The sequence below is a fragment of the Electrophorus electricus genome, chromosome 4 (genome assembly GCF_041902795.1).
Source record: "Electrophorus electricus isolate QZ-2024a chromosome 4, ASM4190279v1, whole genome shotgun sequence".
In the NCBI taxonomy this organism is placed as follows: Eukaryota; Metazoa; Chordata; class Actinopteri; order Gymnotiformes; family Gymnotidae; genus Electrophorus; species Electrophorus electricus.
In genome coordinates, this window is record NC_137500.1 from 38,071,887 (window position 1) to 38,097,500 (window position 25,614).

The 25,614-nt window shown below is 43.1% G+C and overlaps 2 protein-coding genes across 12 annotated transcripts in view; both read left to right on the forward strand.

The window, feature by feature from the left end:
* The first annotated feature begins 260 nt into the window (after positions 1-260).
* On the forward strand, positions 261-21,117 carry atf2 (activating transcription factor 2). Of its 4 annotated transcripts, none has more exons than XM_027018047.3 (12): positions 261-378; positions 1,142-1,250; positions 1,515-1,611; positions 1,690-1,808; positions 2,678-2,803; positions 3,256-3,434; positions 3,844-3,958; positions 5,641-5,727; positions 8,858-9,025; positions 10,218-10,424; positions 14,462-14,567; positions 18,996-21,117. In XM_027018047.3, the coding sequence occupies exons 2-12, from the start codon at positions 1,203-1,205 to the stop codon at positions 19,226-19,228; spliced, it is 1,485 nt and encodes a 494-aa protein (XP_026873848.2). In that variant the 5' UTR covers positions 261-378; positions 1,142-1,202; the 3' UTR covers positions 19,229-21,117. The 4 variants fall into 4 exon arrangements, with proteins under 4 accessions (XP_026873848.2, XP_026873851.2, XP_026873852.3 ...); XM_027018048.3 differs by having other exon boundaries at positions 283-378; positions 1,178-1,250; XM_027018050.3 differs by lacking the exons at positions 14,462-14,567; positions 18,996-21,117 and adding an exon at positions 10,978-11,751.
* A 2,790-nt stretch (positions 21,118-23,907) lies between these two features.
* chn1 (chimerin 1) overlaps positions 23,908-25,614 on the forward strand; it is a 36,869-nt gene continuing 35,162 nt past the window's right edge. For 4 of the 8 annotated variants that reach the window (XM_081713663.1, XM_035519833.2, XM_081713666.1 and 1 more), the window contains exon 1: positions 24,049-24,457. In XM_081713663.1, coding sequence (XP_081569789.1) covers positions 24,439-24,457 — 19 coding nt within the window. In that variant the 5' untranslated portion in view covers positions 24,049-24,438. The other 4 variants (XM_081713664.1, XM_081713667.1, XM_081713665.1 and 1 more) reach the window with 4 other exon arrangements.

The window sequence follows — 25,614 nt, forward strand, 5'->3', positions numbered from 1 at the left end:
CTAAAGCCATTGGTTTAAAGAAGTAGAAAATGTAGTTAGCACACCTGTAGGTAAAGTAGGCTGGGGTGACCACATGCTGTTTAGGTTGTACTTGCAATTTCTGCATACACTGCCCTAAAACCAGGAAAGAGTCAATCAAATCTTCCCATGATTTAGCTGTTAACATGTCGCCTATAGCATTTGGCGGAAGTGGAGCTATTCTCAGACCTCCGGGATTCACTGCGAGGATGCAAGCGTATCCCCGGACGAACTCTCGCGAGAGCTGCTTCGTGGGCTTTCGGCTTTCAGGGTTGTGGCAGTGTGTGAGCGAGCGCATCATTTAACGGTATTCGTAAACAAAGGCGTCGCTCGGTTTAACGGCTCGGGGAGGAATAGGAGGTTAGTTATATAAATCTATTTGCTTATGCAGAATAAGTGCATGTCCGTAACAGCTTAGTTAATATGGGGACGGCTATAGAGCAGGCTAGCTGGCTAGCTAACTAGCTGGTACAGCTAATGTCAGTTAGCTGAGCCTGCTAACTGTAAACAAGCTACCCAGTATTGTTATGAGCGTCTGTATAAGCAAGAAGGCCACGAGTGCTTACGTTAAAACATGTTTTCCTTGGCTGGCACAATTTGATTTTGGATGTAGTTTTACCAAAAGAAAGATTTACTGTACTGTGAAAGCTTTGCCATAGCTAAAATTGACAATGGAAGCTGCTGGCTAGATACGTTGCTAGCTAGCTAACTGGCTAGGTTGTAAGGAGGTCTATGAACTGTGTTTCCAAATTGTCTGATCAATTTATAAAACTATTGGGGTCAGTTTTAGGAACGTGCATTTACATTTATAAAAGCACAGATGTTTAAATTTTACTTCCAAAAACAACGTGATAATTGTTATTTTAATGTCTTCTTTAAGCTAGATAGCTAACTACTTCTCTCATCCACGACTCTAAGGATGCTCTGGGAAGTTAGAGAGCACATAAGCTACTAAACTGAATTTAAACTGCTGTCTTTAAGAACAGTTCAACCACAGTTGCACATCTTAATACCATGTTCCAAGTATTAGTCAGGACGAAGATGGGGAAAAGAAACTAACTAAATGGTGTGTGTGTGTGTGTGTGTGTGTGTGTGTGTCCGTCCTGGTAATTGTATCTGGAAGGAAATGCAAAATTGTAATTACTGAAATACTAATTAGGAGGTGGCGAACAGAAGCTCTGAATATGAGTGATGACAAACCGTTTCTCTGCACTGCTCCAGGCTGCGGTCAGGTATGTACAGTATGTACCAGAACCAACATTTACATCATTGTAGTAACTGTTGCTGTTTTTTGTTTGGTTGGTTTTTCCCCCTGACAAATTCTATACAGTCAAATGCATATTCTTCAAAACTGTTACAGGTACTTACTAAAAAAACGTTTTTCAGATTTTCATAGCTCATTAGTTTATTGACCCATTTCAGATTTATATTTAGATGTCAGTATATTTGTTTGTCATTAAAAAAAGTTAAAGTTAAATGTTATATAATTTTCACAGCGATTTACGAATGAAGACCATTTGGCAGTCCATAAACATAAGCATGAGATGACACTCCGGTTTGGTCCAGCACGCAATGACAGTGTAATCGTTGCTGGTGAGTATTTTAAAAATATCCATTTCCATGGCTGAGTGTATTGGTGGTGGTAGTTCACCTGGTTGATTTTTGTTGCAGACCAAACGCCAACCCCAACACGATTTTTGAAGAACTGTGAGGAGGTTGGACTGTTCAACGAGCTTACCAGTCCATTTGAGCACGACTTTAAAAAGGCCACAGAAGATGATATTAAAAAGGTATATAAATATATAATCTTCATCCTAAAATGAGAAGAAATACATCACCATTGAATGATCACTGTATGAGAACAGTCATTACTCCACCTGTGTTCTGTATTGCCAAGCCTTGAATTTGAAATTAAACTATTATGTTAACAAAGGGCTCTGAAATAGTTTCATCTGCATTGGATGACCAGTTTAGTGATTGTGGTTGGTTTTCTAGACATTCACCTTTATGTTATGAAACCAAATCACTTGCTCCTGCTCTGTATTTTAGCACATTGAATTTGAAATCACATATATTCTAAATATTAAACTACAAGACGTAAGTCCAAACTAAGTCTAGGACCACAAAAGAAGATGCTATTTGTTTAAAAAAAAACCACAAACCTAAAAGAATTCAGCAATGAAATCTAATGGATAAATGAGACTGTGGTTTAACAAGTACCAGTGTGATAGTCGGCAGCCTGGGGTCCCACGCATGCGCCTTGTTTGCCTTGCTTATCTTCATCCATGCCATGGCTGCTGACACTAGCAGCAGCGCAAGTTCTTTATTTTCCCACCGGATACTGCGAGCTCATCGCCAGCACTTCATCACCTGTAACCTCCCACACATTGTCCTGACAGGTAGCGAGCTCTTCAGGCCAAGAAAAGAAAGAAAACGTGGAAGATCACATAATCTGATACATTTGGAGTAGAGCATTTCGTGTACACAGGGTAGGCTAAGACGAGCCAAAAGTGACTGCAGTACATAGTCTGTCATAGCTTTCTAGTAGATGTGAAAACAGTTTGTGCTTTAGATTGGGTTTATGCAGCATGTGGTTGTCGGATCATTTGTGAAAATGTGTCTGGTTATTTGTATGATTTTTGTGTTTGGTATCCCTCAGTTACCCTTGGACTTGTCACCTCTTGCAACTCCTGTTGTACGAAACAAAATTGAGGAGCATACATCCATTGAATCACATCGAGACAGCCCTCTCCCACATCCTGAATCCACAACCAGTGATGAAAAGGTGAGACCCTGCATAACTAGCTGTTGCTGAAACTGGCTTTGAATGATTTGCACTTTTAAAGTCACATATAAGCCTATACCTACTGCAGGATCCTATGAGCGTAAAGCTTAAAGTCCAGTTTCAGGTTTGTACAGCTAGTCCCCAAATCACATCCACACTATTCTAAGAGGGTCTGATATGTTGTGGATCTTGTATTAATATGTCATATATTATGTTGGTTGGGCAGCATTAAAGACTATGCATGTTACTGTACAATGCAGCTTTGGGTTTAACATTTGCCAGCCCAGCTGTCTCAAATATAACGGGTCACATACACAACTCTTCCATGGTTACCTTTTGTCTTCTGTTTCTAACTGTGTAATGAGCACGGTACATAATAATAAAGGACTTGAATGGCACTTTATTTTTCCCTGAATGGCTGATGCACCTTCGGTCTCGTATGATATTTTCAGGAGATTTCTTTGCAGCCGACATCGCTGCCCACGTCCACTATAGTCCGTCCTGCCTCCCTCCAAGTCCCCAATGTACTTCTGGCCAGTTCTGACGCTAGTGTTGTTATTCAGCAAGCCCTTCCATCTCCAACATCTAGCTCTGTTATAACCCAAGTCCCATCCTCTAATAGGCCAATAGTGTAAGTAGCTTTAAGATGTTGCTTATTATTTAAGACTTCGAGCTTTAAGTTTTGCATCACAGTTTGTACCTCAGTTCACTTCATGCTTTTTTTCCCCTTCTTCATCTCACAAGCTTTGTTTTTTGTTTTGGTTAATTGGTTGCTTATTGTGCTTATTATTTGAACTTGCTTGCAGTTGGTAATATTCGCATCACTTAATTATGAGTTGCTCTGTCACCAGTGTTACCAACATCCCTACCGTCTTTTAATCTCCTTACTTTAAAACCCTTAAAAGAACAAACTGCACAGCTGTAGAGCTTTTGTCTTACATATGCGTGCAGTCTGTATTGAACTGTTGCGGTGAGGTGATGTGCACGTCTGCTGTGTACCGCGTTACTGAGTGTTATCTGCCTCTCTCTCCTTTCTGCAGTCCTGTGTCTGGAACCTTCCCAGTGCTGTTGCAGCTGCCCAATGGTCAGACCATGCCTGTGGCCATCCCGGCCACCATCGCCAGCTCCAGTGTCCATATCCCCACTGCCATACCTGTACGCCCCCCCCCCCCCACCCCCCCACCCCCCCACCCCCACCCCCCACCTTCACTCACCACCTTCACTCACCGGGCAGCACTTACACGTGACAACAATTAGATTAAGGTCCACTTAACTAATGTTATTTACAGCACTGATTGACATTAACTGACCATGAACTTTAGCATTAATAAACCACAAGGAATGTTAAAATGTAATTAAACAAAGTAATTAAAATCACTGGCATTTTTCAGGCTTGTGGAATGCCATGTGCTCCTTGTCACCATGTGACCTTCTACAATTTATTAGCATAGCCTTTTTCGTTTTTTTTTTTTCTTCCCGACTGCCTCATTGTGGCCAGTTTGCCCATGGCCAGCGCTGAACAATATTGATGTAAAGTGGTACCATTTATTTATTCGCACGTAATTAGTTTTGAAATGACATGTTTGAACGTTTACTAGATGTTTGAAACTCCAAGAGATCCATTTTCCCCCTATATAATTAATGGAACTTTTCTACCAGTCCTATGTGTATCACTGCGGGTGTGGGAAAGAATGCTTCCAGTGGGAAGTATTTTCAGGAATTTCAAGAAAGTTTCCTGTTACAATTAAATTTTTCCATAAGAAACTAAGCTCTCTAGCTTAAACATTTGAAAATCACTTCATCCCAAAAGAGCGTGGAGTTATCACACTGTGAGTGGGATCATCTCACTCCACATTAGTGTCACACTGCTGTGATTTGTCCGTGGCACATTTCGGCACAGAGGACAGGGCAGTATTTATTATTCAGGCACTACCTTTTTGCCATGGAGAGGGGGAATGGGAGGACTAATGGACCCTAGAAAAGGGCAGTTGTATGTCACAGCAATAAAATGAGAGGGGAAGGAAGAGAGAGAGAGAGAGAGCACACTGTCCTGCCATAATGGGCTCTTTTTCTCTCGGCCTCTCAAACGCTGCCCTGACATGTCCACTGTCCTTGTATGTACTGCTAGTAGCTGGATCAAAGATGTTCCACATGCATATTTTTATTTGATTTATATCTACATGCACTGGCTAGATGTAGTGGGGCATGCAAACAAGCCCTTATTACAGTAGATGAGGGATGTTTAAGTACCTGTGTGTCTGTCCACCTTCAGTTAACCTGTGCGCGTGTGTGTGCGTGTGTGTGTGAGGGAGAGAGTAACTGCCAGTGTGCTACACTGAGCAGCACATGATTATGTCCCAGAGGCCTGCATCTTTCTTATTTCTCACTTTACTAATGGATATTCTCTATGTATGTCTCTCTCTCTCACACGATATCTCTATACTTGTTTATGTGTGTGTGTGTGTGTGTGTGTGTGTGTGTGTGTGTGTGTGTGTGTGTGTGTGTGTGTGTGTGTGTGAGAGAGAGAGAGGGTTCGGGGGTGGACAGGAGTCCTTTGCAGCCATATCTCTCTGATTTTGCCTCCTGCAAATACCAGGCAGTCAGCCTAATGAGGCTGAGCTATGGGGCTAGCCAGAGTGCCTGCTACTCATTTCGTGTGTGTGCCTGTGTAAGCACTTTGTGTGTGTGTGTGTGTGTGTGTGTGTGTGTGTGTGTGTGTGTGTGTGTGTGTGTGTGAGGGCGGTGAGCGGGTGGGAATGTAAGACATGTCTTCAGGGAGACTAATTTTGTCTTCCTTTCTTCTCCCCGTATGTGTTTCCATAAATGTTCTGTCTCAGCTCGTACGACCAGTCACCGTAGTGCCTAATGTTCCCGGGATCCCTGGTCCCTCCTCTCCACAACCCATCCAATCAGAAGCAAAGATGGTAATTATGCTTATTTAATATTAATTTACAGGTTTTGTGTGTCGGTTTAACTTTCTCAGCTGACCATCAAAAGGACATTTGATTATAAAAAGATTTAGTTTCTGAATGTATAATAAAGTTTTTTATAAATACTATATATCATATACATAATGTCTACAAGCTTTTATTTAAATGTAGTTCTTATAGATCAGCACTAGAGGGCACTATTTAAAAATGTCTGTTTCACGTGTAGACAAAGAAATGGCATGAAGTGAAAAGGACATTTCTTTTTTGTCACTGTGGTATTGTATTATTATACCTGTGAGTAGAAAATTACAGTACCTAGCATGGCTTTCTTTTATAGTTGGTGTATTAGTTTGTGTCTAAAGTAAGAATTTTGTCACTGTATAGATACCGAATTTCTGAATTTTGCAAGCCAACTCGTAATATTTGTTGTGCCCTTAGCATATTATCACAATAATCTACCGTCAAATTCAGTTCTTGTTTTATATAAAAATGAGAGTCCCCTAGAGAAGAATAAATGGGGATTTTATTTATATATATATATATAAGGTTTTATTATGACAGTGACAAATTTTTTTACATATATGTATACGCACATACGTACACACACACACACACACACACATACGTACATGTGTGTTTTATTGTTTAATTTTTTTTGCTATTTGAAAACATCTGCCTTTTGTGTTGTAGGAACATATTCCTGTTCACATCATCTTGGGCAAATAGAAATGGTCCACAATTACTAGAAATAGAAATGTTGTCCAATAATGTATGTTAAGGATTATTTTTTCCCCCTTCTGCTATAAAGGATACAAGGATTACAACATTAATATTCTATTGATTGTTCTGTGGCACACTGCCTATGAGGTAACTGTTTACATGTTTGCCTTGTAGCCATATTGTGACCTGTGGAGTGGCATTTAGCACAGTCCCTAGTAGTGTAGTCAGACAAAGGGCTGTGTTGGAGATGAACACAGCCCTGTGGTGTTGTGATGAAGTGCTGATCGTGCTGCTGTAAGTGTTCACAGCATGCAGGGCAGGGGTGGGGGCGGGGCCAAGGGGTGGAATCAAGGGCTGTCTGTCAGAGGGCTGTGTGTGTATATACATGACTGCATGCGTGTTACAGATGACAAATGCACATACAGTGCTGTGCTCTGTGGGTTGTCGTCAGGGGCAACCTGGATGGGGGAGGGCAGTTGGCACACACTCAGGAAGGCACATTAAGGTCAGCCTCACTCTGCATGGAACCTTTTGTTCAGCAGAATCAACCCTGACCCTGCACACTGTCCCACAGACAAACACACACACGCACGCACGCACATTCTAATTCTCTTATCGCCACCACACTCACCCTGGCAGAAATACAAGCTCAGATGTACATGCCAGACAAGGGCTTGAACCAGCAGAGCACTCAGTCTAACATCCAGTGTAATGGCCTCACAGCATCAGGCACAAGTGCTCGTGCACACACACGCACACGCACAAAAAAAAAAAAAAGCTCTCTTCAGTCCAGCTCTTCAGAAAGCATCTAATGAGCTCATATCAGGAAAACAGGCCTCTCTCTTAGTCTGCCCCATCCCTCTATTCTTTCATTCCTCTATCCCTCTCTTTCTCTCCTCTCCTCCCAAGACACACAGACACGGCACTTTACAAGGACTGATGATGCTGCAAAGACCACAATAATGATAATTAACTTGCTGAATTTAGAAGATTATGCTGTTAATTAGTTGCAAAATAAAGATAAGTAATATAGTAGCAGATGGTTGGATAACACCCCTGAGATAGAGGGTTATTGCACTGATGAGGTTCCTGTGGCAGATATGAAATATGAATCGGTCTTCTCTTGCTCCCTCTCTCTGCCTCTGCCTCTGCCTCTCTCTCTCTCACTCGCTCCCTCTCTCCCTCTCTCTTGTCTCCATTCCATGAACCATTCTAGGAGAATAATGCTTCTCAGGCAGGGAGAGGAGTTCTGGAAGGTTGTTATAGTATAAGCTAATTTGCTAGATAGATTGGTCTGGCAAAGATAGCTGTTAAAAGAATGTTCTCCCCCTGTTTTTCCATGTAAATGAATCTCTCTTCTCTCCCCGCACCGTCAGTTGCCGTGGTCACCTGCTGTGGGTGCATTTGTTACCAGACACCGTTCTTGTTGTTGTCTTGGGATGGCTTTGCTGCTTACTCCTTGTCCTTTCTCGGGGCGATGGTTTATGGGTAGGATGTATATCGTGCGTCGCTGGCGAACAGCCATGGGAAGACGGACGCATCTGGGCGGTGGGCATGCGTGTCGGGCGTCACTCGGCGCTGACATGATCGTTAGACATCTGCAGGGACTATGTGACAGGCTCGATGGGAGGCAGAGTTAGGGAAAGGGATGCTGGGCGCCCCGGTCACCATGCTACACGGCACTACGCCTGGCCCACCAGAGAGAGATATCCCTGACAGAAGAGAATCAGAGGCGTCTCGGGGGAATAGGGAATTAGCTACGACAGCTCTTACTCCTCAGGAACAGGACGCGGAGAAGCATCTGTTTTCAGCGGTGATGAATATGTTGTTTTAGTCTCAGCCTCCCACTTTGTCTGGGTGCTAATTATTCTAATCTCTAGTACCTGCCTCTCTCTAATGCGGTTTAGCCCTGACTTATGAGAGGTGCTGCTAGAGCCGCAGTTTAGCTAAAAGACAGCGGAAGCATGTGTAGCAACTGCAAGACGAACATTTTTTGCTTTAGTGCAGGGAACAGAATGCGCTATTCTGTTGATTAGTAGCTTGCTGCTTGATCAGTGAAGGATGCAAAGTTAATACTTGTGTGCAAGGTGAACTGTGAATTCTTGTTCAAAGTTCCAAGTAAGTTGTACACGCTTGACACTTTACCTTTAGTGAAAGTGGGAGCAATCTTTATTTTTCATCTGACACTTTTTATTGTTAATGAATATAAGAATGATTTATTTGACCAGTTGCCATTTTCCTTTTTGTGATAATTTGTTAAATTGGGGCTTTAATGCAGTTTAAACCTCATTTCAGTATCAACAGTGTTCAGTGGTGTTTATTACAGATGATATTGTATGGACGAGATGATGCCATTGATTGGTCTCGTCACCTGTCACTCTACCTGTGCTGCATCCACATGCAGAAGCTGAAGGCTGCCCTCAGTCAGCAGCTCCCTCAAGTAACCAATGGAGATGCAGCAGACATCCAGAGCAAAGCTGCCAGCCAGACCCCGCCCCCAGCCCCACCTCCAACTGAGGAGACACGCCCACAGTCACTCCAACAGCCAGCCACATCGACCACAGAAACGCCTGTGAGTTGTGCATTTGCTTCTTCTCTTTAATGATTAAAAACTCTAATGTGCAGGTGTCCATGCAGTCACACGCGTGTGATTTCCATTGCTGTCATTTTGATAGCCCAGTGTGGGGAACAGGCTTCCTGCCTTCTAGTGAGAGCGTTTAAACGAGACAAAATAGCGTTTTAGCAACGTTCACTGCCATATCCGCCACCAACGGTGATTTGGTTATGAATCTGTTCTTACCACGATGTTTCCAGCTTGACCCTGAAGTAAAGGAAATTCAGGGTCGGGGAAAGGAGAAGGAACAGCAGAAACCTGACACAGAGAGGAGAAACTATTAAACTAATAAAGTGCTCGCCTTCTCTAAATTCACAAATTTCATTACTATTTGGTGTTAATATATTTGAACCACGTGGTAAAAAAAAATGGAAAAAAGTTTTTCATTAGTCTGCTGAGTTTTAAGGTAGACTTGATATTTTGAGTAAGTAGCTGGAGAATAACTGTCCATAGTTTTTTGGCTAGATAGAATAACCATCTTGTAAATATTATCACATTAAATTTCTATTGGTTTAAGCAGAGCTCGAGTGAAGAGAGACTCGTAGTACTGGTAGTCTCTCTCTCTCTGCCTTTGGTGTGTAGTGGGTAGAACAGCGATTTACCGCTGAAGTTCAGTTATAAGGTTCTTACGAAAAAATGCAGATGAACTAATGTGTACATTTCAGGAGTGTGTGTGTGTGTGTGTGTGTGTGTGTGTGTGTGTGTGTGTGTGTGTGTATGTGTGTGTGTGTGTGCACGTCTGCTGAGCGTAAGTACAGTAAAGCTGAGAACTTTAAAAAAAAAACAAAAAGAAACAATCATTAAATGCCTTAATCTTATAGACAAAGTTTTTTGGGATTAAATTTTATTTATTTATTATCTGTCATGTCTGTAAAATAGCATACGAAACATCTCACACAAAACAGTTCCCCCAAACAACTTAACTAGTGCTCCACAGAGGTTTTTAATGAAAAAATAGCAGATCAGTATCGAAATCGTGTGATATTCATATGAAAGATATCGGTATTGGATCAGTACCAGAAAAATTAGTATCGTGCCATCTCTACTTAGCACTCTTGTATTAGTAGCAGTATCACACTAATGGTACTTGCACTGAGATTGAGAATTTGTGCGTGTGTGTGTCCGTGTGTGGGATTGTGTGGATTCGCAGGCATCTCCAGCTCCTCCTGCTCAGCACACGCCCAGTACCGGTGGGCGGCGGCGCCGGTCAACCAATGAGGACCCTGACGAGAAGAGACGGAAGTTTCTGGAGAGGAACAGAGCAGCGGCGTCCCGCTGCAGACAGAAGAGGAAAGTGTGGGTGCAGAGTCTGGAGAAGAAAGCTGAGGACCTGAGCTCTGTGAATGGACAGCTGCAGGTACATACACCCTAAACACACACACAACTACAGGTACACGCACCTTTAACACACCCACGTTTCTCTAGCTGTGATCACACTTTTTTACATGTAGTGAGGAAAGAAGCCAGACCACATATTTGATGATGAATGATCCATATATTAAATATCTTAATAAACCATCACTAATAAATAATAAGAGTAATAAGTCAACAATATGAAAATTAATGCAATGAATTGTTAAAGCTACGATGACTAACTTCTTAATTTACTACTACTAACTTGCTACTTAAGTCTTAATTCTCTCAAGACTATAATGAGGTCATAAAATCAGCACACCTCGTCAGACCACTGAAAGTGCGACACGCATATGCACACAAACATTGTAAATACATAAAGGATATATAACTACCTAAACATTGTGCTCCTCACATTTACCCTGCATAAACTCTAAAAATCTGGAGGGCCAATGGCTAGAGGTTACGCACCTAAATACAGCAGTCAGGGAACCACGTAGGTGGAAGTTGTTTAGGATCCAAAATGAAGCCCATTTACAGCGGTTTTCTTTGTTCAGGTCAAAGAAGCAAAGGAAGCAGAAACAGCACCAAATCACTTTACACAGTTACGGAGCTCAAATGCTGGTTTAGCCGCATGTAAGCCACAGACGAAATGTTATTTGTTTATATCGCACTTAGTCAGTTGTCTTACACAGATCTTCTAGTATCCACAGGCCAGTAGAAGCACAAAAAGCCAAACTCACTTTCAGTCTATTTAGTTTTATTCCACAATGTCCCTCCCTTGAAAATTTTCAAACAGATATGGAATTGAAGATTTAATTCTGGAGTATCTGAATCACTTGATAACTGCTTTGTGATTTAAAATATTGGGTCTTTATATATAGCCCCTACATATTTTTTCTAAAAAAAACCAAGTTGTAATATAAAGTAAATCTAAATTCAGATCTAAATACTATTATGAACAGCAAAGAATGTGTCTGGAACCAAGAGGGATAGCAAGTTCAAGACCAAAGAGTATCGGACAAGTACAGAATGCAGACGTGGCCAAACTGAAATGACCGTCTTTAATATCGGACGTGATATTGCAGATGTGGCCAAACTGAAATGACCGTCTTTAATATCAGACGTGATATTGCAGACGTGTCTGTGTTTTCATCTTTTTTTTTTCTCACAACGGGTGGAGACATTTCCTTAGCATAGTGATGAAATTATTAACAGTGATTAAGAAGTGTATTCTTATGACAGCTATGGTGTGCGTGTGTGCATGTGTGTAGGTTGGTGGCTACATGTATGCCTCCTGCATTGATACATCCCTGTCAATAAAGATATTTCCTCCAGATGTCATCGGCACACAAGCGTGTCGTCTCTTCTGTCTGTGCGCTTAGGAGCTGGCCCTGGAACTCTCCCAGGGAAACCCGTCTTTTTGAACCGCCATTTTGCGGCAGGCAATTAGGATCTGCCGCTGACAAGTTCGAAACAGTTCATCTGACTGTTGTCTCCGCTGATGGGGATAAGCTAGGCTACGAGGCGACGATTTAATGAGATGTGCCGGTGTTTATTTGCAGGCTGTCTGTCCCGTATGTCCGCGCAGGAGGTGGGGGCTCCCAGAGTGGAAGCAGGGGAACGAAGAGCAGATTAAATTGTGACGAGAAGACAGGCAGGGGGGGCTCCTGATGGGACCGCTGTAACGGAGCTCAGGGTTAAACGAACGAAGGTGCGAACGCAGCCGGATGAGCGTGGGGGAGGGGCCGTGCGAGACAGAGAGGGAGATGGGCGTTAATATGGACATTAGGCAGTAACTGTTAGCTGTAGAGTGCAGCGGAGAATTCCCTCCTTAAAACTGAATGGTGTTATGGTGTGTCTTTATGTGCGGCACATGAATCGGGGGCCGTCAGGGTGTCGTAATGGTCCTTCTCTGCCCAGTTGCTTCTGCTGATCAGCGCGCAGAGCTCTAATGATGTGCGATTACTTTAACATCATCCTTAACGGGCCCTTTAACGAGGTGCCGGGGCCGGCCGGCCGGCATGCCGCCCGTCTCTGGATCTGCACTTAACGTCGCCTCTGTGATGGCGTAAAGCGTTATCTCACAGAACAAATGGCGTGCCTTGCTTCGTATGCGGCGTATGCGCTGTATGAAGATGCATATGATAGCTGAAGCGCAGATTAGTATCAAAGCACTGATACCTTAAAAACACTGAAATTCAAGCACTTGAACAGCTTTTTATGTTGTGGATTTTGTTCAGAAAATCACTTTCCACCACTTCCATCCTGATCTTGACTTATCTTGACAAGGTAAATGCAGAGCACACTCCTGCTGCTCCTGGTACAGACCCTACAGCTCAGCCATGGCCTCAGGCAAACCGTTTCTGTCTCTTTGGGTCTCTTCCGGCTTTCCTCTGAGATCCATGTGTTTCCTGTCAGGCCGGCGCACCCAGTAACGGCCCGCCCGATGCGGAGCTAAGCTCCGCCTCTCCAGCTGACCGTGCCGACGGTGTAATTGTATCGTATGAGGAGTTACGCCACTGTTACATGGACGACACCTGAAAGAGAGCATGGGGAAGTAGCAGGGCTGGAGGTGAGGCTGGCGGCGAGCGCGAGAGCACCGGTCGTAACGGGACATGGCAGTGGGCACCGCGAGGAGAGCCGCAGCCCCAGCAGCTGGGTTTAAATCTGCTCCGCCACACTCTGCTCGTGCCGCCACTGCCAAGCCCTAACAGATGGAATCAAATAAATTGGCTGCTTTTTAGGCGAACAGATTAAAGCGCAGGCCGCGTTTGAGAGGAGCGGTGGAGGATGTGCTTAAATCTGCTGCAGGCAGGCCTGCCCCACTCGCCCCACGCACTTGCCTCTAAATCCTCCTAAAGTCACCTTAACTGTTAAACACGGACGTCTTTAACACACGCACATCGACGTCCCGCGGGGGCCATAATGGGAGAGTAAATCTTGGCGGAACGGGGCGTGGGGTTTTGCTGACGGAGGGAATAACTCGCTCCACCTCTCTTTCCCTTTCTGTACTCTTTTGAGGGTAATGATTCAGTATGGTTTACTTAGATGGCAAAGGGTGAAGTTCTATTAATTCAGATGCCAGAATGAATGGTTTTCTCCCGCATTGTACATTCTTAAACAAATTTGGGTTTTTTCAGGTTTTGTCATAAATCTCTGCTCTTGTCTGCTGTATTTTGTATTAATGTTTTTTTGATGTCTGTATATAGCAGAGACATTCACGAGTCGCTTTGTACAAGTCCAAGTCAAGTCTCCAGTTCCTGGGTGCGTGTCCATGTCAAGACTTGAGTCTCTGGTCACATAAACTAATATGCATTCAGTTTCAAAGACATGGAACAGTGCCTGAAACTTAATATAAAATTTACGCTTGTCTGCAAACTAACTTAGCTAAGAAGATAGCAGCAGCAGGATAATAGAGTATGTAGCTACAAAACCTAGAAACCCGTTTTAAAACTGCTTAAAATGATATGGAACTTACTAGAAAATGTATTTATAAGCAATCAATCTGTCTAGCATAATTTTTAACTTGCTAGCTAACATGCTCACTGTCCATATTTTAAGCTCTTTTAAGATGCTTTTTAAGACTTTTTTCTGCCAGTCCTCAATGTGTTTAGCACTCAGAGGTGATAAATAAACGCACTCATTTGTCCATGTTGTAAAGCCTCAGTGGGAGAGCTGCAATCAATGAATAAATTAAACAAATAAATACAGCATTGTGACTGTCTCAGAGCTGGCAGGAAAGACGCTCGCCTGAGACGAAATGGAAAATTGGGTTTTATTCAAATGATTGGGTAGCTTCTCGCCCCCCCATATATTCTTAAATTTCTCGAGTCTTGAGTCACGAATCAAGACACGAGTTAATTAAGCAAAAGTCTTTCAAGATGCATCAGAAGTGTGATTCAAGTCTTCAAGTGTGATCCATCTTTTAAGATATTGGGATGGTCATGCTTTAACCACACACAAAGATGATCTGAAGTGGTGTGCTCTCTCTCTCTCTCTCTCTCTCCTCTCTCTCTCTCTCTCTCTCTCTCTCTGCAGAATGAGGTGACATTGTTGCGGAATGAAGTCTCTCAGCTGAAGCAGCTCTTGCTGGCCCATAAGGACTGTCCAGTGACACTCATGCAGAAGAAGTCCGGCTACCACTGTGAGTAGTGACTCTTCAGTCATGCCTTGACAGTCACTACTAGCTCACAGGTGCTCACAGATCATTCAGCTGTCCCTCAGGACTGGCCTTTGTGCCCAGAATAAACCAAAATTAAGACCTCTTTCTGTACTGTTAAAATGAGAGCTTGTTTGTGGATCCATTTGCTTGAATGATTTGATTCTGATTTTGATCATTCAAAAAGTTGAGAATGCTCTCTATATTTACACTTTAATTTGCCACAGAATATTCTGAAGCCAGCAGCCAACAAACAATAAAATGTTTGTGAATGTGTTTGGAGAGTGTTGAGTTAAACTGGACCTTCTCACGCGGTCATTTGCATTTCCACCTTTTCCACCATGACTTTACTACCTTCCTCAGTGTGTTAATTTTCCTACCTTTTGCACTGGTGTTGAGACGTCAGACATGCTGCTGACCTTCAGGCTGTGAATAATGAAAACTTTTAGCCCCAAGAAAAATAAGTGACCAGAAAGTTTGGCATTGAATTGACTGCCACTTTTTCACACAGTCCAGAAACATTTAAGACGGCAGGCTTTTCTTGCAGACGTCCGAACAGGTTTGTTGGCAGAGGAGAAGTCTTCATTAGATGGTTCACTGTTAATTCGTATCTGCTGTCTTCTCCAAACCCTCCAACACAGGCGAATAAGCCGACCCCACCTTTACTGAGACTTGTGTGTTACTGCCAATCTGTACCCACTGTGTCCTGCATTAACCAGGCCTGTTGAAGCCTCCTTCCTGTGTGAATTTTCTCTTTTGCTATTTAGCACATAGTGGGTGACATAAGCGCCATGTTGGGCACTGGATAAAATGGGTGTGACTGGAGTTTGAAATGCCCCGCTGGAAAATATAAACCACTCTGGAACAAGTTTAGTCATCTGGACATATTATGTATGAATCATTGGTTATGTGTGTGAGATGGTGAGAGAGTGATGTGTGCAGTCAAATTCTTTAATTGGCATGTTGTCCAAACCCCCACCCCCGTATTCTTTCCCTTTTAAGGGACTCGTAAATGAGCCTGTCTGAGATGGGAGGGCATATGCGATTCAGGCACATCTTTGGCCGTTTTGTTTTAATGACATCTTATGAAATGAGCAAATCTGTAGCTCGTCTGCCATATGCAGCCACTTCATATCAATTTGCTGTTGTCAGTGGAACGGAGGAGCTGTTGTGCGCGGCGGCGCTAGCAGATCCTCCGGCTCCCCGCGAGCACTAAAACCTAATGGCCACCTATTTTCATCCGCCCTGGTGTAAGCACTTTCTGGGGAGGGCTTCGACGCACAACTTCTTCAACTTTTGCACAGTGCGGCTGCCATTGTGCGGCCGGCGCACGTGTGCACGATGGACAGAGCCCACGCCTCCTGTCCTCGGCGCCCTGCTCCCATAATTCAGCGAGCAGGCGCGGAAGCTGAGCGGAGCGGCTCTGGCTTGTAGTGACAATGATTGCCTCCGAAACGTGCCCATTACGGCAGCAGAGGCCCCGCCAGCGGGCCAGAGCATCACGGCGGCTACGGGCCCGGACCACTCGATACGCCCCGGTATTGTTATAACCTGACACGTCCCGCGCATAACACGGGAGTGATGGTGGCCTGGTGCGATTGGGCTGTCAGGGAGCGGGGATCGTCTGCAGGCGTCGTGCGGAAGGGTTGCTGGGGGGAGACGGGTGCCGTGGTAACAGATGAAGCCATCCTTCACCCGTGTTGGCAGCGCAGGAGCTGGAGAGCAGTGTGAGGGGTCATATATTAGCAGGCTGCAGAGATAAGACAGAGAGGAAACAAATGAACAAAGAAACACAAACCTGCAACACTGTCTTCTCATTTTGGTAAAGAACTAAATGGGATTTTGCCAGCGTCTAAGCAGCAGGTGGTCATTTATTTATTTTGTCAGAAAGTTCCGTAATGCGTCGAAAGGCTGCGGTCTGTGTTCATGGTTTGCAGATTCTGCATTAAGTGGACTGAATTATGTGTATGAGGGGGTCCAACAAGTAGGCGGGGTCAGTGGCTGGGTGCATGCTGGGGACCAGCGCTGGTAGATGGGCCCCTGAGGCGCACGGGCCCTCACAGCCCTGTCTGCTGCTGGCACGACGAATCATGCGGCCAAGCCAGCGCAACGGCAGGTGGGGGGGATATTATCCAGCCTGCCCTGCAAGTACGGCAGGCCAGGCCTCCGCTTGGCAGCATGCTCAGCCCATCTGCTCATGGCAGCTAGAAGATTGGGGGGGGCAGCGGGTGGGGAAGGCAGGGTGGCAACTGTGTCCGGTACATCCCGCCCTGTGCTCCCAAGCCTTGTGCCATTAGGGGTGATCATAGGAGCCTGAATACGGTGTGAGACGAGAGCGAGAAATTCACGTCCCATTTCTGCGGAGTTTGACTTCGTTTGCGTGGAGCATGTGAGCATGCCAGTAAATCACCTGATCAGAGCGCCGTCAGCAGAGGCGCTCGCTATCCTGCGTGAGGCCGGGAGCCTGTTAAACGTGCCGTCCTTTTTACGAGCCAGAATCGGAGGCCCGCACGCGAGATATCCAACCGCCGTGTTAATTACCTGGTGCCATTTCAGCGGACTCTTGCATCATTAGCCGTATTAATTATAGTAGTCTACATTTCTTTACGATTCAGAGAGAGAGAGAGAAGGTTTTTTTTTTTTTTTCCTTGTTCCCCTCCTCTCCTCCCTCATCAGGATCCAATTAATTCACTGCGATTGTGGAGCAGCTGGTGGCATTTGGACCACGAGTCTCTTTCTCTCTCCAGCGCGAGCGTCATTAAAATCAGGTGCTGTAATCATCTGTCGCTGCAGTAGTTGGCAAGGTAGCAAGAAACAAATGAGAACGGCGGGAGGGGTGCGAGGGCCCAGCCACACGCCACTGCCTGTAATGCACCCTTATGATGTTGGTTTAAAATGACATTGTAACTTTAATTAAAGGTTACTGAGCTAGCGGCGGGAATAATAAAAGGCGCTCAGAAGCTGAGTTTAGGAGCAATTATGCATGGAGTTGACTAGAGTGACGACGAGCTTGGTTGTTTATGCCTCGCGTGTGTTCACAGGGTCAGAGCTGTGGCGTTGTGCTGTTATTTGTATTAAAGCTCTAACCAGGATCTGTGAAAGTGCTACGGTGTCTCTGGGACTAGCACTTAGTGTACAAACAGGGAGTGGACAAAAGGCCACGTTTTACGTGTTGGTGGCTTTATGTTTATGTAAAAACCTCGCACAGCAGTGCTAGAAAGTGGACTGAAATTATTTCTGGTCTTTCAAATGCTTTTGGTCTTTTGTACCATTTAGCAGAGATTATCGTTTTCATTTGATAAAAAAATATATATATATATATATATATATATATATATATATATATATATATATATATATATATATATATATATATATATATATATAAAATTTATTTTTTTATTTTTTTATTTTTTTATTTATTTATTTTTCCCTTTCAGCGGTTCAATCATGGCCATTTTCCAGAGTAGCAGGTCTGTTCACTGTCAGGAGAAAGTAGCACTAATCTGATGAGACAGTACAGACTCTTCCCATGTGAAGGGAGGCCAACCCCTTTTCCCACTGAGGAGGACATGGAGCAGGGTGTGTGACTAAGTAAGCATCCAGAGCGTGTATCGTGTCTAGCTAGCTCATCGAATACTGATTCTAGAGATGCTGCTGTCCTTCAGCTCCAGAGACCGCCGCATTGCACACACGGGGAATGGAGATCATTTTTAAAGCACAAAGTGGGTTCTTCTTTTTGACTAACCAGACCCCTGTGTCCCGTGTTTCGGAGTTTCAGTGTCTGCACTGTTACACAATTGCTCTTTCACGCTTAACTTTCACTCGTTATTCTGCTGGGTCCTTCATCAGTCTGCATGTCTTTTTTTTCTCTGTAAGCTTTATGTCTGGCTAGGTTCCCAAATCCAGATTAAGGTTGATGCATTACATAAATGGATTTTTCAGTGACAGTTACCATAATAGTAAAATATAGCCCATGATAAATAGTTGTAAATAATGCGACACTTCCGATGTAAGGCAACAATTCAGTATTTACCAGTTCTCCAAATGTTACCGTGGTGCAATGTGATTGACACACATACCAAACAAACTGTACATTTCTAATCCACAATAAACTCCGACAGGCATTCCTCGACAATTCAATGAAAATGAATCAAAATTCCCAGATAGTTATTATAATCATGTATCTTTGGCCACAGAGCAATGGGGAAAGCATTTTAATAAACTCTTAGTAGTTTCACAGTTTGGATCTATGTATGAATATTGACTCACACTGAGCCCTTTAGTATTGATCCATCAAGCAAAATCAATACATATTGCTACATATTTACATAATTGTTATATACTTGATGCTAATTGTGTGTTATAGGGAGCTGTGCCACTGTGTTGAGCTGTGCGATTTCTGTGTTTTAGTGCTGGATAAAGAGGACAGCTGTGAGGACATGTCTGTCCCAGGCAGCCCCCATAACGAGGCTATACAGCACAGCTCCGTCAGCACGTCCAATGGCGTGAGCTCCTCCACGGCAACCATAGCTGCTTCCACCCTCTGCCCAGCCACTGGGCCAACCGCAGATCAGAGCACAGAGGGGGAGGAGTCAAACGGAGGTGTGGCCCCTGGCACTCAGACCCAGCTTTCCGGAAGCTGATCGGGCCCCTGAGCTGTTATTCCTGGCAGCCATGTTGATGTGAGGAAGAGAAGGATCCCTCACTTTCTTCAGTCTGGAGAATGTTTGTCATGTGTTTGATTTCTTTGATTTAATTTCCCTTCAAATGCATTTTTTTAAAAAGGATGGCACTTTACAAATGATGTGGAAAGCTGTTCTGATTTTATCATTTTCTCGTTCCCTCTTTTTTGCTTCCATGGTTACTCTATTTATTACATTACTGTTATATGTAGGTGTGCATCATCACGCGGTGGGCAAAGTTACAAATCTGAAGTGATGACAGTGTGTGTCATACGAGTCCTAAATGCCAAAGTGTATCACGGCTCCTCGTGATGGGAAATTGAGTTTCTCGAGCACTGCTACAGGCGTACAGACAGGAGGTGAAGTCCCTTTTTCTTCTTTTGCCTTTTTCATTTTGCACATGAGGTGAAACGGGGCGTGTTTGCTTTCTCTGGAGTGTGCGACTGTTACCATGACGAGTTCTGGCAGCTTCTAGGAGTAGATTTGAAAACATGCCTTGTTACAAATCTTCAGTGATTGAGCTCAGAACCGATCATAGACACTTTTATTTGTGAGCGAGTAGTTGGCTACTTCCACAAGTTGTGTGACGCGGATTGAATGTTCTAAGTTATCTTAAACCTGTAAAAATGACTTTTAAGAAGGATCCTTGGCTAGAAAAGAGCATGTCTTTTAAGAACAATGCTTTGATGAACAGTCCGTGAGTAGTTTGGTACAAAAGCAGTAATTGTAGAGATATTGTCCTTCTTTCACCATTGAAAAGTCTCTTTTGATCTTGATTTCACTGTGTGCCATTAATGTATATTTATTAGTTGCAGACACTGATTTGAAGCAAAGGCGGCATAACACAGATTATGTTCTCATGGATTATGAATCATGGAAGCTTTCATGTACATAATTTCTTTGACTGGGAGGCATAATGCGTTTTTTAGTATTCTAGCCCACTTGCTGACGAAAGGATTCTGAATCTGTGGTGTTCTACTCTTTGAAACACTGTTGAAGCAAATAAGATTATCGCTGTTATTTATTTCAAAATACTGCATTTTAGGAAGCATTGTAAATGCCATTTACTGATAACATAATATGTGATATCTGCAGAAATTACGTGCATTGTTTGTGTTATGGTATTACAAATACACTTCATTCTTTAAAAAATTGAAAAAAACACCCTTTTTTAAAGAAAAAAAATAAAGAAAAGCTTTCCCCACACATCCTGTGGAGAAGTTGGAGTCCATTTCCACAAAACCTAAAAATAAAAAGTAAATAATAATGAAACTTTAAAAATGTTATTAGATCAACAACATGCTTTAAAAAAATGAGGAAGATGAGTCTGTTCACTGTTTTTAAGTTCAGTTATTTAACTGCAGTTAAACATGACAGTAACAGGATAAGAATACGTACTTCCTGCCATCATCAGCTTGGATCGGTTTGCCTTTTCTCTTATAATGTATTGGCTTACTACTGTGTAGTTTTATTGCTGCATTATTTTGCTTTTCTAAGTATTTAAGAATCATTTTGTTTAACAGGTAAATTTGTACGGTCATTGTTATGTGCTTAATTGCATGAATGACTGATTCTCTGAGAGAATTAGACCGATGTTTAAATCCTGTCTCAGTTTGGTTTATTGCGGTTGACCATGTTAGTTTGTTTCTCACCCAGGATGCAGCAGGTTTACGTTTCTGCTGTTTGTTACACCCTGGCCCCAATGTGGAAAACGGATGTCATTATTATTGTGTTGGCAGTAAACTTGTAACTTGGTGAAAGTTATGTATAAAGTATCATCAATTAATAAGATGTTGTAATAAATCTTTTAATATCTCTTTAAATTTTGTTAGTAAATGGTTTTCTCGAAATCTGTGCAGTTTCTAATAATTTAATTTGGTATGGTCTGCCATCTTCTGGTGAAACAGGAAAATACGTTTTATGGTGAGCCTTTCCACAGGCTCAGCACAGCAACAGTCCAGCTGGTAGTTCAAGACCTTATGACTGTAACTATAGGAACAAGTATGTTAAAGCCAGTCAGGGAGTCTTTACCGACATTTGTAGCGATGTCTTGGAATCAGAGGGGCACAAATAACATTTGACCAATTATACAAAAGAGCACAACTTATACAGAAGAGCCATATATTGTTCTGTGTTTATTAACATGTTTTTGCAATTTACTAAAAATTGGTTTAATATCTGATTTTTATATATATATATATATATATATATATATATATATATATATAATATTTTGGTACTGGTCAGTGATAACTGTAATATAGGTTTTATTAGCACTGCCATTACATCTAAATGTTTGTGTCAATATTTTGTGTTTTTAAAGATTTGTAGTTATTAAAAGTTTTAAATATCTACAGTGATATTGCTCTGTGATGAACAGCAAGTAATTGCTGGATTGCAAATATAAACGCTACATCTGCCAAACCACAGATATCCGATCTAACCATCAAACATGCTTTTTTATATGATTGTGGTCCAGGAAACCAATGGCCTATGGTGTGGATCTAGTCAGAAAGTTTTCCAATGTTCAGAACCAATGTTCTGCAATACTCCTCGGATTCAAGATAGTAATTTTTTTTACTTTTTATGTTCTTATTTTAATGTGTTTTGGTTTGATTGTTTTTGGCCCTCATGAGACAAAAAAATCACATAATATGTTACAACTATGTTGAGGAAATTGTCAAGGAATTAGATGGTTTTGGCATCAGGCCGGACCTGCACGTTCTTTACACTGGTGGAGTTCGGAGATCCAGCTGTACAGCTGCCGGTCTGCTCGGAGGAGTCAAGCCTCCCCCTGCTGGCCACTGTCGGTATCGCCTTGTTCTTGGTCGTTATATATTCTCGATTATGAGGTGCAGCGCGGTCCTTCTCACCCTTCACTGAGCCTCCGAGCATGGTATCTGTCACCATGATGACGGGTTTGTCTGGTCGCCCATGAGCCGTCGCCTGGGTGGGTAGGCTTTGATTGGGCGCAGGGCTTCGCTCTGCCGCGCTGGCTGTCAGCTCTGCGGATCACTGCACTGTTGATCTCGTGGAGGTACTGACCTTTCAGACGTTCCGGTTGAAAGCACCTCACAGTGGCAAGTCGGCGTCTGCCCAACTCCAGACAGCTCTTCAGGCTCAGTAATCTACAATCACACTTCCACATGTTGCCTCTCTCATGTCCAAGGACTGTAGCTGAGTATACCTGAGGGTTTAAATAAAAGAGCATATGGTACTTCGGGTGAGATAAAAGCAACGTTGATATTGAAATTGATGTTGAAATGTGACTTGTATAATACTGAAAATACTTTCATCCAATCTTGAGACCTCGAGTTTGTGTGATTGTCTGATTGCAGAAGGATGTATGTGAAGGAGCTGGAGAAGGGACCATAGGAGTCTGAACGGGGCAGATGATCAGATAAATGTTTTAGTGTATTAGAGTTCAAAGTTTATTTGTCATGTACATAGTCATACATGGTATAACTGGCAGTGAAATGCTTTTTGTAACTGCTCTGTCCGTGACAGGAGAGATACAGGGAAAAGGAATGTGGTTTAATGAATAAATAAATATGATGAATGAAGAGGGGATAGACACTATCAGATAAATGTTTAGTGTATTAGATACAGTCATATAAATGTTTTAGTGTATTAGATAATATCAGATAAATGTGCATTAACGTATTAGATACAATCACTTGTTGATGCTTCTCTTAGCATGAAATTCACTGGCATGACAGCATCTCTTCCTGTGAATACATCCTTGCACTTTGTGAAATTGTTGCTCTGTTAATCTCCTTTAACAAAACAGTGTAAAGAAACTGATCTGGAAATTTAACCAACCTTTTCATCAAAGAGTACAATGGCATATTGCCATTTAACAGATTACTGTAGGATATATATCACAGATTACTGTAGGATATATATGTCATAGTGGAATTTCATTCCATGAATGTAATGGAAGGCTTTCTCTTGCTTCCCCTCTGTAGTCTATTGTTAAGCAGTGGGAAATGACTTTCCAGTAAAAGATATGTAGTCAGACTCACGCCACCTAGCAAACTCCAGCCCTGGACTGCTATTGTCCAAACTTCCTGTTAGTGTGCGAGATTTGTCAACACAGGACAAGCATATGGGAAACAACTGAGCTGAGTTTAAACTACCTGAGGGAAGTTCTAAGGAAAGGCTAAGGAAAGTAAATCATAATCAAACAAAGACAAAAGATTTACATTTATTGTAAACACCATGTCCCTTGCTGTTATTGTTACTGTAACGTCTTAAATTATTGGCATATTAAATGTTTTGTGTGTGCGTGATATTTATTATATTTATTTGTACTACCCTAACCCTGCATGCATCTTATTCCCACTGAATTCCTTCATAAATGTATGTTTGCATCTTGTACCTGGAGAAACGTTATATCTCATTGTGTTCTGCACGTTCTATATGACTGTGATGGTAATAAAAGTCTACACAGCCTATAGGCTGGCAAATTATCTTAATCTAAAAGACGACGCTCAGAGAGGCGCCTGTATCTTTCACTGCCCACTGAAGGCCAAAGGAGACAGTAACAATTTCTTGTAGACAGGTTACTGAAGAGTACCCGATGTAACATCCAACGTGGCTGCAACGCTTCTGCAACGTGAACATCACATGCACGTCAAAGAAGCACCATTACCTGCAAACACTGGGGTATCCATGGTAACGCGCCATGAAGAGGCAGGCTGCAATCCCTGGGGATAAATGAGATTTTGGTCATGTGGTTTCACAAGATGGCGACTTCGGTACAGGGATACAGAGTGAGTCGGAGGTTACAGTATTGCACATCGCTAGCGAAACGTTTTTGAAAAGTGGGAGCTACGGATCATCACGGAGGGCCACCGGTGCACGCGAATGCAGCCTAACTCGCCAGCTGCTGGGATACGAACCTTGTTGAATTGATGTGACTTAGACAACTAGACTAACTGGGGTTCAAAGTTAAGCGTTCAGTAGCCTGTGCATCCACAAGATAGGCGCTCGGGGGAAAAATACAAATATTCAACTCCAAAGGCAGGTTGCTTGCATTCAAATAAGAGATATTATTTTCATACAGGCTGTTGGTAAGTTGGATATTTCCTTCATGGGAGATCTCTGAATGAGAGGGAGAACTTCCCGCTGCAGTGCACAGCTTTGTCCATCGGAATTACAGTACTAACATGGCTATCCTTGTCTTCGGTAAGTCGCACAGATTACTGCTTTGCCTCCTTGTGATATTTAGATATTCTGCCAAACATACATTTTAAAGATCTCGGTAAAGGGACATGTTTTCCAGAATAGCAGCAGAGCCCCTCGGGGTGTGTGAGTAGCCTTTCGGCAACGTTTTCCGTTGGCCTTCGCAAGAACCAACAATAGATGGACCATGTGAATGTGGCTTCACAGTTTTAGGTTTTTATCCGAGCCAACAGGTTGTTTTAGACGCGCCGTGACCGGCCGCAAGATAGCCGTCCTTCGCGTCGTGTTTAGTACACTTGGCGTGGAAGTGTTGTGAGAGCAGACTGCTGGATGTGGTGGGATGGTGAGATACCTGTGGCCTAAATCACTTTCGCTTGGAACGTCGGAGATGTTTGAAAACTCGGAAAGGACAGAACGCGGTGACGATCGCGCCCTTACGGACTTACACTCAACTTACGCCTGGCCTTTGAAGTGCCAACAGCTCGAGACGGAACAATTGACGTTGACGTTCTATGGCGACTTCAAAGGCGGAACAAATGCCTTTGATGTCTGTAAATATTGGTTAGAACCGCGCATCTAAGCTCCGGTACCATTCAGCGGGCTGTCTGTAGCGCTATAACGGACACCGGTACAGCCCAGACACTTGTTGGCAAAATGACTGTTTATGGCGAGGACGTGCTCTTCCCTGTAGCGCTTATCTTTAGGGCAGCAGCCATTTTCTATCAATATTAAATGCTGAATCATAGTTGGGGCAGGAGAGCTGCGAGGAGTGGAGGAGGTGTCCTAATTTAGCATGTGGCGCCGACATCTTCCCCGCGGCAAACCCACAGGGTCTTCCTTCCTTCCTCCAGCAGTGGACATTGTTGAGAGGCTTTATGATGGGGACGTATGAAGTGTTGGCTAATGAGTAGGGCCCCAGGAATGGGCGTCACATGGTTACCTTTTAGGTAATTTTGATTTCTGTGACTTTGGTAATGAAAATCTAATGTACATCCAGACAGAATAATGCAAATTAAAAAATAGTGCAGAAAAAAAAGAAAAGCATTAGTTGGATCTTGCATCACTGATGTCATGAAAGTGGTTTTGAATCGAAAACTCCTTTTCGGAGGTGCACAGGAAACGATCACTAGTTCAAACCCCCCGGAGCGTCCTTTCCTGTC